Source organism: Pseudorasbora parva, chromosome 17, assembly GCF_024679245.1.
Source record: "Pseudorasbora parva isolate DD20220531a chromosome 17, ASM2467924v1, whole genome shotgun sequence".
NCBI classification, from domain to species: domain Eukaryota; kingdom Metazoa; phylum Chordata; class Actinopteri; order Cypriniformes; family Gobionidae; genus Pseudorasbora; species Pseudorasbora parva.
The window spans coordinates 36,021,764-36,037,096 of NC_090188.1; the positions used below are offsets into that span (position 1 = coordinate 36,021,764).

Below are 15,333 nucleotides of genomic sequence, written 5' to 3' on the forward strand. Positions count from 1 at the left end.
ATTAATGTATTTGTTCCCTACAGCTACTTCAGCTGACATTGAGACAATTTAGTCTTCCTGCAAGTCCTAGTCTGATACTGCCTAGTACTGTATATTTCACTTAGATTCATTGATAGACACATTGTATATCATTTACACACGGTAATATGCTTTGACTTGAAGTTTCAGGTGCAACTGGGCAAGTCCCAGTTAAAGGTTGGATAATCATCTTTGAGGACCGTGTAATCTCTTAGGACATCACACCAACATTTGCAATGGGACTTGCTGCTGTATTTGCAACTACATTCAACCTTCAGTTTCAAGATGAGGGACCCCGCTCTCTGGAATTCATTTAGAGGTAAAAACTCTTCATTACTTGTCATCATTATATAGATACAATTAAATTAATGTGTTTGTATTTTTTTCCGCATAAAATGGTATTAGTACTGTACATTTCGAGGCACACACATGGTATTTTGCTTGACTATACAGGCTTTATATACTAAATTGAAATAATTAAAAATATATGTATATATGCATTGTAAAAAGCGCTATAGAAATAAAGTTGACTTGACTTTAATATAATTTAATTTGATGTCACTTTTATATGTCATTCAAGTCCACTCTATTTGTGCAATGAAGAAAGACAAAAACAAAACAATTCATTGCATTTAATTGAAAGCATGTTGTTGCAACACCCTGAGCTTAGACTATTTTGATTTCAGGTACCTGGTTGGTATAAATCCAGAGAAAGGGACAAAGGCCAAAAGGGGCAAGGTTGTCTCCAAGAAGAATGGTATGATCGTCCAGAAGATGTCTTTTGAGACACGTCACCATGCTACTGAAGAATCTCCTTGACTTTCAATGGAACTTTGATATAAATCGGTGAGCTCTTTAATCTCGTTCTCTTTGTTTTGACAGTCTGGCATTACCACATTAAACCACAAGAGAACTGGTATTATTAACTTTTGTAAGCATTAGCTTGGAGTGTATACTGTACATTCATGATTTTACAGTTTATTTATTATTATGATTGTTTGTTGTTGTTTGACAGTGACAACACTGGAATAATACTGCAGAGAGGAACAACGGCTACCAAAGTGATGGACATCTCTCCTGGATCCATATAAACTAAGATGTAAATACACAAGCTACCTCAAATGACTATTTTAAGAGGTAAAAATACAAGCCTACCTCACAGGACAATTTAAAGAGTAACCTGAAATGAAATAAACCCTAAAATGTTTTAATTGCATATTATTGATGCCTACTGTCAAAATGTTTTACTGTACTTTGTAGGTCTTCAAACGTATGTGTTAAATTAAACTAGGTTTTATTTAACTAGGTTTTTCCCTTCATGTTTGGTAAGGGTTAGGGGCAGTCTCTGAGCAATTTAAGAATTTAAAGGGTTAGTTCACACAAAAATGAAAATTAGCCCATGATTTCCTACCCTCAAGTCATCCAATGTGTATATGACATTATTCTGTCATTATGCTATTTATATTAATAAATGTCCTAGCTCTTCCAAGCTTTATAACGGCAGTGATTGTTGTTCTGTTTTTTTAAGTCCATAAAAGTGCACATATACATCATATAACTGCTCCACACGGCTCTGGCGGGTTAAAAAGGGCCTTCTTAAGTGAATTATTGCTTCTAAAGTGAATTATTGTGTGAGAAAAATATCCATATTTAAAATTTTATAAAGTAAATTATCTAGCTTCAGGCTAATCCCCGTTCGTATTCAGCTTATGAAAAAAGTGTAGCGCCTCTCGCAGTACAAAACACTTGCGCTATGTCTGACATTGCACACCAGTTACGCACGTCAGACGTAGCGTAAGCATTTTGAAATGAAAAGAAGAATCTAAAAGAAGAAATGTCATATATACTGACTTGAGGGTTAGTAAATCATGGGCTGGGTGAATTTACTCTTCAAGTTTATTGCCATAGTCTAAAGCAGGTTCTACTAGGCTCTTTTTGCTACTAGAAATCTCTTAGAAATGTCCAACAGGATTTTGTTTTATTGTATTTTTTTCCATTTTTTGTATTCATGCTGACATTGACATTGCTCTTTGGAATAAAGGTATTTGATTTTGAAGTTATTGCTTATTTTCCATAATATTCACAATAATGCATATCTTAACCAATTGCCTATAGCCCTGAGAATACTGAAGTTAATTGCAATTAATATTGATTGCAATGAAGACTAATATTTTAGGAAACTGCTAAATTTATTGTGTTTCTAATACAGTAAAAAAAAAAAACTTATTTAAAAAAATGCAGCATATTTCTGTGATTATTTGAAAATTATAATATATATTTATATATTGAAAATATATTGTTTAGGTTGTTACTTTAATTCTCACAGTTTACTGTATTAGACTGTGAAATCATTTAACAGTGTGACTACAGACATATACAGCATTTCTGGTTTACAGACTACTACTGTAAAGTCATTTTACACATGAATACCGTAAAAATAACGGTATACTGCTGGCGTCTCTGCTGCCAGCTCTTTACTGTAAATTACAGAAATACAGAAATATACCGTTTTTCTAGTTTACAGACTACTACCGTAAAATCATTTTACATATGAATACCGTAAAAATAACGGTATACTGCTGGCGTCTCTGCTGCCAGCTCTTTACTGTAAATTACAGAAATATACCGTTTTTCTAGTTTACAGACTACTACCGTAAAATCATTTTACATATGAATACCGTAAAAATAACGGTATACTGCTGGCGTCTCTGCTGCCAGCTCTTTACTGTTATTTTACAGGGAAATTTTTTACAGTGTACGCACCAATATGTTGCGGTTTGAAGGATGTAAAATGGTATCAGTGATTAAGTAGTGTTATGATTAACCTGTCTCCATGTTTTACCTATAGTAAGCAGACTAAATGGCTCTGGTGATTCTTGAATGCACTTTCCCCAAGGCTCCAGAAAAACATCTGATCCATTTTAAGGGTCAAAGATCTCAAGCGATGACCAATGTGAATGAGGGTGATTCGCCTAAGACGGGTAAGATCCTCTTTTGGCCAGCGGGGGACAACCTAAGACATGGGGGTCACCGCCATTGGGCACTTCCAAGAAGGGAGGTGTTTTATGTGAGGTGTGTATGAGTTGAACCGATGTCTGTGAGGCCAGCAGCATCAGTAAGGGGGGACACTGTGGTTGTAGGGGCCGAGAGTCCAGACAAGACACAGCATGCCCTGCCCTAATAATGGCTCCTCCATACCGCTCACTCAAATACCGCACTGTTTGTGAATGCCAGGGAAGACCCTGAGTCAAAGTTATGATGGTAAAGGTCATTCAAGAGCCAGCTGAGACCATGAGGTGATTGTCATTAACTTTTGTGGAGACCAGAACAAAAATGCATTAACTGAATCAGTAAAACTGTGATATTGAACTAATATTTCCATATCATGAGTTTAATCCTGCAGGTCATTAGATATGGCAGTGGAGAATTTGAAGGCATGGTGGTGCCTAAAGATAAGGACAGCTGTTGAAGTTTAAAGAGGTCTGGATAACAAAAGGTATTTAACTAAAGTAACTTGAAGAAAAAAAATCATAGCATAACTTATTTTGAGATTATTATATAGCTCTAATTGGAAAGTTAAACATTTAAATTTCTGATACAAATTTATTCTTTAAGGATAAACCAATTTCTAAAACTTTGTGAGGGTTAAAGGTTAATGAATTTAATATAAGAGACTATCCGTGTAAGAGAGAAAGAGAGACTGCTTGAGAAGGAGGAATGGTGCTCTGTCTGTTATCGTCGTGCTAAAGCTGAAACTAAACAAAAGCAATGATATCAGAACCAAAACAACCCAGCTGACTTCTCTAAAAATGAAGGAATAACGAACAAACATGATTTGAAAATTGGTTAAGAAACCAAGAACTGAGATTAAATATTTTCTAGTTAAACACTAAAAGCAAATTTTGAGAATGAGCAATTCATAGTTATATGTTTAATGTGCGTATGTTTGTTGATGACTGCACTTTATGTTTTGTATGTGTTGGTTTGTGAAACTGTTCTGTCCTGATGTGTGTGTGAGGTCATTAACCTCTGGAATGAGTGTTTATCATTACAGATGGGTTAAGGCAAACGACAACTTTTAAAGAAACTGCTAATTCTGAAGGAATCTGGAAAAGATGATCCAGAACATGGGACGAGCTTTAAGTGGACTGGTATCCAGCTCTGTCCGTTACTGGTAATTATGACTAATTTTGTCATTTATGATGCTGATTTGAATTAATCTCTGGATTAGTTGAAGTGGAATTATAAAGTTAAAGATTGCCGTTTCTTAATGGGTTAAACACCCATCTCTAAATTTAACTGAGGGTTTAAATTGAAATAATGTCAATTGATTAGAAATGGTAAACATAAATGTTAGAAACTTGACGGCAGAGACAAAGTGACAAATTGGCTGAAGTCACTATCTAAATTATCCAGAGATTCCCTCATATTTCTGAAGGCAGAAGGGCGACCAAAAAGATAACTTCTAAAAGAAAAAGTTTTATTTTTTTTATTGTTTATCCCTTAAATGGATGTAGGAAATTAGTATGTTAAAGAAGCAAGTGACTAAGTTTTTCGGTGTGACTGGGATTGAGAGATAATGTAAAATTATATTTTGGTTTCTGTAGAGCAGTAGAGATAAGACTGAAACAATAATGATCACATGGTGCATCTGCACTAGAGACTTACTATTTTGATAAAGAATAATCTGACAAGTTAAAATGAGAGAGACATAGCCCTAAAGATTAATGTTGTTGAAATAAAACTTCTGACATAATTTATGTACACTTTACATCAAATTAAGTTAATATATATTGAACAATGAATGATTTTCAAAATACAGATTATTTTAGAACAGCTTTAAAGAAATTGATGATGACAGTACAAATTTGGATTTCTTATGAAGTAATATGGGAGATTATGGAAATGTGTAAATTCTTGGTAAAATTATAACAATTTTGGTGTAAGTGGCAAAGGAAGGCTAGTGAGGATTTGATGAGAAGTATCACTGCCAGATGACATAAATCAACAGGGTTAAGATTTTGGTCATTTGGAGCTTACGCCTAAAGAGTTTTAATGGACAAGACATTGAAAGAAAAAATGCTACTTTAAAGGAAACCCTAATGAATTGATTTTGAATGGTTTACTAAATAACATGGTTTTGAAAATTTATTTCGAAAAATAATTGGTATTGAGTATGATTAAGCACAATGTCACAAGATAAAGATGTGAACAAGCTGAATGAATGTAATACAAATGGATAATTATGTCATTTTGATGAAGTTTTCAACATTAACAATTTTATGGTTATGTTCATTTAAGTTAAAAATGATGTGGGCTATCATGAGTGAAAACTGGATTTGATGGAAAAAGATGAGTTATGAAAATGGGTTTAACAAGAAGGTTCTTGAGTAAAATCAGGGAAAGCGATTGAAATGGATGTTATGAACATGTTTGAGAAAGAAATGAATAGGATGTGAAATTAAGATGGTACATGTATGTAGACTGTAAACTGAAGGATGTTTTATGCACAGACTGAATGTAATTGGATGGATTATTATGCCTATTTATTTTGTTTATTTTTATTTCAGACCACTATTGTTTTGAAGATGAAAAAGGTCTGTGTTTTGAAAGAAGTGTATCTGAAATCCCTATTTTGAATGAGATATCTTGGTATTTCTAATGGGGTGGTATTTAACATGGGGTGCTAATGTAGTATGTCCTCTTGAGGATGAACATGTGCTTATTGTAATCAATCAAGCCATTGATAAAACCAAATTAGATGAGATTAATAATGGTTGAAGTTAAATCCCTGAGGGGAAAAGAGATTTTCTTTTTTTCAAAGATTATAAACTAAAAAAGGGGAGAGCATTGAACATTATGAAGCGGCCTAAAATTGGTAGACCAACTTTAGGGGGTCATTGGGACCCTAAAATTGGCCTTTAGGAGGGAGTGAAGGGGGGGATTCTGAAATCCACTGCCGCTTCAATATACCTGTATATATTCATATCCTAATTAACTTCATAATCAAAACTTTAATCAATATTTATCCTGTATTATTATAATGATTCTATCCAGTTATGATTTTGTTTTGTTTCTTGTTTTCTAAAGTGTGCATTTGGTCTCTGAGGAGTGACTGAGGGTCTGGCCTAGAGATGTGTGATGTGTCACTAAACACTGGCAACAAGGTCGTGTGTTTGGATTTGAGGTATCACACACCCCTAACATGTCAGGAGTGCAGCAACAGGGTTTGCTCACTTAGCCCGGCTTCCAGATATGAAATATGGATGTGTCTTTCATTTAATTTATTATGTTTTTTTCTTTTTCTTTTATATTTCCTTTTACTGAGACACTAAAGACTCAAGATGAATATTGCCTGTACTATTGTGTGTCCCTCACTAAAAGAAAGCACATGTTATCAGTATGTTTTGGTAAGAACTAGTTAGAACTGGAGCTTAATCAGCTCCAACCTTGGAGAGACTGTGTATCTGTGTATGTGCGCAATATTCTATGCTCCAGATCAGAATGGTGTTCAATGGGCACCCTAAGAGATGGGTGGACTTGTTGTTCTGGGCAAGCTGGCGCCTGCTCCAGAACTGGAAGGCCACCACGGGCCTAATTCTGGGTGAAAGCATCAACAAGTGACACGTCAGTGTAAACGTGCATCAGATTAACTGACTCGAGTGGAAATTTACCATGACTGTGCATTGTCTCTGAGCCAATCAGAACCATCCACATTGCCGTGGATGACGTGGATAAGACCTTGAAAACGGTATAACTGTTGGGACAATTGTATGTACGATAGGGCGAGGCAACGAGACGGTGAGAGAGGGAGCGCGGCCTACGAACTCCTTGTGAGACTTGAAGCTGGCTTCTGCTTTTGAAACTGCAAACTATTCTTAAGTAAATTTTTCTTTTATTTAATTGGAATCCTGACTCTGTCTTCATTTCTTCACTACTGGTCCTGGGTCATAAGCTGTTTACCCCTAACACTACCGTTACTTAACAAACTTATCAGTAATGTTAGATAATGTGCGAGACAGAATGTTGTGCGGGCGGTCGCTATGTCAACATACTTATAAGTTGGTAGGCTATGTTGACATATTAACCGCGCATCATAATTTGAGTTACTCAAATTATAGATATATTGACATGGCATCCGCGATTGTCGAACATTCTGTATATCAACTCTTCAATAAGGAAATAAATTTCAATTTAGTTTATCATTACCAACATAAAACATAGTAAATGAGAGAACCAGCACCAGCAATACGTTGTTCATTGGAACACGCGCTGTGTCGCTCCCCACGTTCATCAATCATTCTAATAAACATTTATTTTGGAACTCAGAGATATATGAATAAGTAGATCATTATTAAATCAATATTATATGTAGCTAGTATTAACATTAGACATGTGCCGATTTTCGATAATGCGATTTATCACGATAATGAATATGCACGATATTGTTATCGTGAGCACTTTAAAATATCGTAAATAATAATTTATTAACAATTTATAAGTTTTTTATAATGCACTCAAGAATACTTTGCCCATCACCCATATAAATGCTCAACACCGCTGTATTCTGCGTCAAAGGGGCGCTCAGATATAAACAAGCCCAACGTGCGTTTGCACATGACTGAACCGGTGAAGGAGACGCGCTGCTGAAGTGCCGCTCAGTGACAGCAGAGGGCGCTGATGAACTGCAGAATGCCACGGTTACCCCGGAAACCAGCAAACAAACAAAACGCGTGTAGTTTTTAAAACAGCCATTCGTTTTTGTAATCTCAATGTTGTTCATCACAGCACCAAATACTTAATACTTAAAGACTTAATAGGCTATTTATTTTCAAATTAAAACATTTTTATGTTTTAATCTGGAGTAAAACCCTAATAATTAGAACTGTTCTAATTATTTTTTATTGTTCAGTATAACTTTGAGATACGACTTCATTAGTTAACATGTTAATTCATTATTACCAAACTGACAATGAAAAATACTTATAAAGAATTAATCATTCTATGTTAATTTCTTAGTTACTGTTTAATAACATTACAATCAAAATCAAAATAACTTTTAATGGACCTAAGATAAAACTAACAATGATCAGTATTTCTTAACTAACATTAACAAAAACATTATACTTTCTGTACCAAATGTAGCTATTGCTCAATCTTAGTTAATGCATTAACTACTGAGACCTTATTGTAATTTGTTACCTGTTGTTCTTTATAGCCTAATTCTTTTGCAATTTAATCTGTTTGAAAATTGTACTTTTACAGCTCTGAAAAAAATCAAGAGACCACTTAACATTGATTTCTCAATGAGGGTTCTCTTTTTTTTTTTTCCAGAGCTGTATATATTTTTGGTGCATTATTGTATTTAAACATTCTGTTATTTTTGTTCTTACAAAAATAGTTCTTAAAGCTGTTATGCTATGGCAACACTTTTTTTTGCTACTTATTTCAATATCGTGATAATATCGTATATCGTGATAAAACTTCATCAATTAATCGCAACATGAAAAATTGATATCGGCACATGCCTAATTAACATATGATAAAAGTGACGGTCACCTTATATTAATTGACCAAGATAGTGGCATATTACCTTATGAAGCTAACGTTACTTTCTCCAGCTACATATAAAACCAATAATAGCTAGTCCATCTGCGTTTTACACATGACATCATCGTGTCACCAAATATACGGATAGAAATATACTTTTGAATCAGTTTTAAAAAAAATAGCTGTTTCAGTCTCCAAAAACACAGAATCCGCCAGTTTGAAAAGCCGATACAATATAAAATGTATACGTATTCAGCTAAACTCGTCTCAATGTGGTCAAGATCGCTATGCAATATGCAAACATACAGCATGTTATGATTATATGATTATTATGTTAGCTGAATGGTTACTTAAATGACCTGTTTATTAAAACGCAAGCGAGATCAGCATCTCTCTGCAGTCCGAGCTTGTCACGAAGATTTCGCCATCTTTCAAAGGCTTCTCCAAGGTTTACACGTCTCTTGCTTCTTCTACTGTCCCAAAATCTTCTCGGGTCATTTTTTTCACCCTTACGTTTGCGCTTTGTTGAGCTGGCAAAACGTACAGGCAAAGAGTAGTCATGATCCATTATCATACAGACTTTTTTATACGGGGGTTCCCCTTATACTGTCTGTCAGTGTTCCTCTTTGAGTTTGGCGGTTCCGCCGAGTTCCGCAGGAAGCAAGACGCAAACGTGGATATGACGTGAAAGACTGGCGACATAACGGAAATAAAGACACGGTCCGTGTCTTCGAATTAAAATATTAATTTCTCTGGATTTAGAAGTTAATTGGAACTGTCGGGATAATGTAAACACACAACTTAAAAAAAATATATAACATAGATATAGTGATCTTTTATATTTTTAATGCTGAAACATTACATATTGTGCCTTTAAAATACATAAAATACCCCTCCCCCGCGGCCCCGCCCCTCAAATACGTCCCTGATTCAAACGTGCAGAGAGGCGTTCCTTCGCTCAGTCTGGCTCACACACACACACACACACACACAAAGCGAGTCTGGAGCGGTGCAAAGCCAACAAACCCACTGGAGAGACTGAGCTGTCCCAGAGCCCCTGAAGGTGAAGTGAGTTTCCCCAGGTGTAGTTTAAACACACGTTTAACCTCAAATTGAATTTGTAATGAATGTGTGCTAAAGACGATTCAGCATCAGCAAAAACAGCGAGGCTATTGCGTTAGCCAAAATCAGCGCCGGTGTTAGAGCAAGTTAACTTACTTTTGAGTTTTGATATTTTAAAAAAAATCTCAGCTCTCAGATTCTGTTACTTTTATTACGAAATTCAAACAATAAATGCCGTTTTGGCGCTTGTAAATGTTACGTGACAGATCCCTAGCTAGCTGCACCTGGACCGATCATTTCTAACTTAACTTTAGCTAATAGTAAATAAACACGAATGAACAATGTTGAAAGAAACAGTAGCCTACAACTTACCTAAATATATATTCCTCATATATAATATCGACCAATCAATCTAACAAATGGGTCAATAAAACAACTGGAGAACAATTGTCACATAACATTTACCTCAGGAACGCCATTAAATGATCATAATAGGCTATAGCACATTAGTTGGCTAGAAAAAAAGAGCTATTTTGCTAAATATGTATAGTGTACCATATTGCATATTTATTATAGCCTATTTGTATTCATATCATTAAATAAAGTTGTTATTACAGTATTTTTTGTTTGTTGTTGTTGTTGTTTTTTACCTTAAATAACACTGCCAGCTGATAGGGCTTTCTGTATATTTACAGCATTAGGTGAGTTGTTTTTTCTTGAGATTAGGGACATCTTGTGTGCCTAATATTTATCCAAATGAGTCAATATTAAATCAAAATCACAATAATTTAACTGAATTGAAATAACAAAAAGCATAGCTTACCAGAAATTATACCATGTAAACACTGTAACACGTTTATGGACTAAACCTAATAAATTCAGTTGTTACTAAAATGTTAGTGACAATCACAATGCACTTATTGTGATGCTATAATTTTTTATTTTTTTACATTTGATTTAGCTAAGCAGTCCTATTAAATCCAATTCCTCTTAGATACCACAGCAATGAAACCAGGTTAAAACTGGGGAAATAAATACAATAGGATTAAGTAGTCTAAACATAACTGGTGTGTGCATGTGATAAATCTTTCTGATTTTATATTTGTTATATAGGCTACTTATTAGCTTCATGGCCCTACAGTGTAATGTAATACAAGGATAATCAGAGGTTTTCACATATTGACTTTTGCAGGCAAGAGTAGTTGAAGAAAGTAGCTGGAGCCTAACCATGAAAAGGAAGGCTAAAAGTGGGGATATTACTAGCTTTTTTGCTAAAAAAAAAAAATCCAAGAAGTACACAGGAGGAAGAGCATGAGGGAAATGAAGGAGAAGGCAGTCAGCTGGAGAGACCAGGAGGGTCAGAGCAGGAGAAGACAGAAGGTGACAAGGAAATAAGTGACAGAGAAGAGGAAATAAGTGAAGGAGACAAGGAAAAAGAAGAATCAGTTAGAGATGAAGAGGAGGCTCCAGATTCAGATAGAGGGACAGAGGTAGGGAGTGATCAGGAGGAGGAAGATGACAGAGAGGAAGAGAGTAGACTTTCAATTCCCACAATTATTGTACTTTTTATTTTATTTTCATTTAGCTTTTTATACTGTTTTGTTTTGTTAGAAAGTACAATTCCTGAAGAAATTGTGAGTGGTGCTTGCCGTGGCAAAACTCGGGGCCCTGTGGCATTTGTGATGCAAAAAAGCCAAGCAACATGTGTGTACGATGTTGTGGGGCTGAGATATGGCTTCTTTATGTGTTTGTATGGTTGCTAGGGTGTTCGAAATGGTTGCTATGGAGTGGCTTGGCACCATCCCATAATGATAATCCAAAGCTCCTTGCCAGTATGAATGATATAAACCAACCCCCATGTCTCTATGATTTTCTGATGCAGAGATCTAAACAGTTGCTAGGATACTCTGTTTGGTTGCTATGGAGTGGCTTGGCACCATCCCATAATGATTCCCCAAAATCCCCTTGCCAGTATGAATGATATATACCAACCCCCGTGTCTCTATGATGTACTAATGCAGAGATATAGGTCTTGCTAAACAGTTGCTAGGGTACTCTGTTTGGTTGCTATGGAGTGGCTTGGCACCATCCCATAATGATTCCCCAAAATCCCCTTGCCAGTATGAATGATATATACCAACCCCCGTGTCTCTATGATGTTCAGATGTGGAGATATACACTGTGGATTTGGGTTGTTAGGGTGCTTGATAATGGTTGCTAGGGAGTGGCTAGGAGGTGTTGAAGGTGATTTGTGATTGGCCGTTGATGCCCTGAGTCAATCAAACCCACCCCCATGTTTCTATGACACTCCTATCCAGAGATATAACTTTGATCTTTTTCAATGGAAGTCTATGGGATCGGTTGTTAGGGAGCTCTAAATGGTTGCTAGGGCGTGGCTTAATAACATCATCATGATCCTGAGATAGTGATTGGTTGTCTGAGTAGATTGGGCCCACCCCCTTGTCTCTGTGAGTCTGTGAAGCAGAGCTATGCTCAATACAAAATCCCTATGGGATTTACCATTGAATGAGAAACGCATGCGTTGCATGCGTTTCATGGGACGACCCTCCCCATGTTAAGTCAATGGGAAAATTTGCGATTTTTGGGGAGCTCTAGCACCCCAGGGGTACAACTTACACCCCTTTGAGATGTGTGTGCTGAGAGATCCTATCAGGATCTTCAACTTTCGTATAAGAGACGAGTGTTTTTGAAATCCTCGCTCGGAGCTATGAGTGTTCAAAGTTTTCGCAATGCATTCTCGATGGGACGTTTTCGCTACTTTTTCGCCCCTGGGGCGCACACCGTACCCCCGATCCCTTAGTAGAGATATAGCACACCATTCCCGATGAGGACGCACCTTTTGTCAATGGCTTTGTTGGGTCTTTGACAAAATCTCTGGGAGGAGTAGCGCGCCGAAATCATTCACTCATTATATTGAACAGACACCTTCAGTTTTTAATTGTAGTGTCTTCTTCAACTCAGTCACAGTAAACAAGTTGGTAGCTTTGGGAATGGCCTCACTGGGCAGCGAAGCATTTTGGGAATTGTAGTCTTTCATCCCCATGAGACAAGAATGCATTTTCTGTCTTTTCTCAGTCTAGAAGGCACCAAATTCAAAAATATTTTCACATTTCTACTTCATTGATGACCCAGTTTAAATACAGGTTCATCTTCCCAGCGCTGAAGTACCCCTTTAAACAATAAGTACTGTAGTTTAAAAGTGGTTTTGTGTTTGTTTTGTTAAAGCAATTGACATAAAGGGATTTCCATGTGCCGTCTACCCCTGCCACCCTGCCAAGACCTCTTGCCACCCCTTTGCCCCCCCATGTAAAATTTTCTAGATCCGCCACTGGCGGATCATGAGCGCGCCTGCGGATTATTGAGCGGAGTCAAGTCAACTTTATTTATAGCCTATAGCGCTTTTACAATGATGATTGTTTCAAAGCAGCTTCAAAGTGTTAAACATGAAAATATTGCAACAAAATGTTATTCGGCTGTACAGTCGCTGTGGAGAAAACTGAAAACTAAATGTAGTTTTATCATGAGCCTCACCAGTCCGCTTCGCTGCACTTTGCTCATTACAGGCTCGTTCTCGTCAAAACGCCCATGTATTGAACAATGGTCGGGTTTAAATCGGGCTCGGGCGCATAATTAAAGTTAATGTGTCGGGCCGGGCCGGGCTCGGACACAACGTGCTCGGGTAGGGTCGGGCTTGATTTTTTTGAGCCCGATCTAACCTCTAATGTGGGCAGAGCTGAGGTGACGCAATGACTATAGACGGCGGATTAATGGCTATCCACCTGTCACTCAAAGTAACCACGCCCTTAATTATGCAGAACTTTAAGGCTTTATATAACGTAAACGAATGAGTTATAAAAAAATGTACCCCCTCACAGTTGTCATAAAGGGCAAAATTAGCCGTATAGACCAAAACCACAATTTGTCCCAGGCTGTAAACATGTTTTTTTCTGCTGTAAAGTTGGGAATTTTAACATGGGGCTCAATGAGATTCTGCTCCTTCTGGAGCCGGTCCCTAGTGGCCAGTCGAGGAACTGCAGTTTACATTACTTCCGTATTGGCTTCAAGAGAGATCGCGGGAGGTTGCCGCTTGGCTGACACGGGTCTTCTTGTGCACAGGACAGCTATGGCAATTGACACAGCACTGCCCATAAGGTTATTGCTCCTTCATAACAGCTTCTGTATCAGTTCTTTTGTCTTATGGTCGTTATATTTCTCACATATTTCTGCTCTTCTGAATAAGATACAGATAAAGTAGCACAATAAAGATTACATGTGAATGCATTAGTGAGTGCTTGCGTTGTGTGTGTGTGTCAGGACATTCACAGACAGCTCATGTTCTCTTTTGTCTTGTTACACTTGAATGGTTTAAAAGCATTTGCATGAATAAGAGCGTGATCATATAGTGTAACGCCAGCCCGAGGCAGAACGGATGCTGTGTTAACTGCATTAAAACGTGTTAAACTACAAAAATCTTACATACTTCACCTTTAACTGTTTCTCTACAGATCCATGCTTTATGTGTGTGTGTTCATCAGTGTTATCAATATTATTCACTCACCTTCAGATATGCTGGAGTTCTGAAATGTCACTTTGGCTTGTGTGATATCTGTTGAAGTGAGGAAAGGAAGAGCGCAGTCGTTCATTATCTCGTACAGCAACACCCCTAGAGACCAGACATTGGTTGGGACGGCGTGGTATAGAGGGTCAGTGAAGACTTCAGGCGGGCAGTAATCCACCATTCCTGGAAGCAAGACATTTGGGCATTGAGCAGTTTTTTCAAAAGCGTCAAATAATCCGTCACCACATCCACACACTCCAGAAATGCTCACCAATGTATGATTTGCTATCATAGCCATCGCTGCTGAGCAGGTGACCGGAGCCGAAGTCGATCAGCTTGAGCTGCAATGTGTTTGTCGTCAACAGGAAGTTGTTTGCATGAACGTCGTTGTGAAAAACGTCCCGATCGATGCAGTGTTGAACCGCCAGCACAGCCTGTCTCATGATGACCCGAGCGGTGCTTTCCTCCAGTTGAGGGTTATGAAGGATGTACTGCAGCAAACTCTCGCAGGGCTCAGGGAACTCCATTATGAGGGTGAATTTTCGCGGATGCTCAAACCAGTCATAAAGTCGTATGGCGTAGGGGCTCATGGGTTCCTGCCTCATCTTTAGCAGGAGCGCCACTTCTGTGATGAGAGGTTTGGGATGGCCGGGCTGGAGAAAAGTAGTGGACAGAAGGTTAGCTGGGTAAAAATCCTATCATTTATAAATATAAGTTTCTTTGATCTTTGTAGATATGATCAACAGAGCCTTCATTTGCAGCTAATGCTTCCTCTACAGGTGTATTGACTACAGTCATCAGCACAACACACACACACACACACACACACACACATCTGGTTCACTATGTTTTTGGGGAATCTCCATAGGCGTAATGGTTTTTACACTGTACAAACCGTATTTTCTATCCCCCACTACCCCTGCCCCTAAACCTACACACAATGTAGGTGATCTCAGGATTTACTATCCTTATGGGGACATTTGGTCCCCACAATGTAATATCAACAAGGGCACACATACACACACACACACACACACACACACACACACACACACACACACACACACACACACACACACACACACACACACACACACACACACACACAGTTGTACTGACTACAG

The 15,333-nt window shown here is 37.6% G+C and overlaps 1 protein-coding gene across 1 annotated transcript in view; it reads right to left on the reverse strand.

Moving 5' to 3' along the window:
• LOC137045204 (serine/threonine-protein kinase pim-2-like) overlaps positions 1–15,333 on the reverse strand; it is a 35,686-nt gene that overhangs the window by 7,124 nt on the left and 13,229 nt on the right. The window contains exons 5-6 of the mRNA XM_067421753.1: positions 14,481–14,862; positions 14,210–14,392 (exon numbers count right to left, since the gene is read on the reverse strand). Of these exons, the coding sequence (XP_067277854.1) occupies positions 14,210–14,392; positions 14,481–14,862 (565 nt within the window). The remainder of the gene's footprint in view (positions 1–14,209; positions 14,393–14,480; positions 14,863–15,333) is intronic.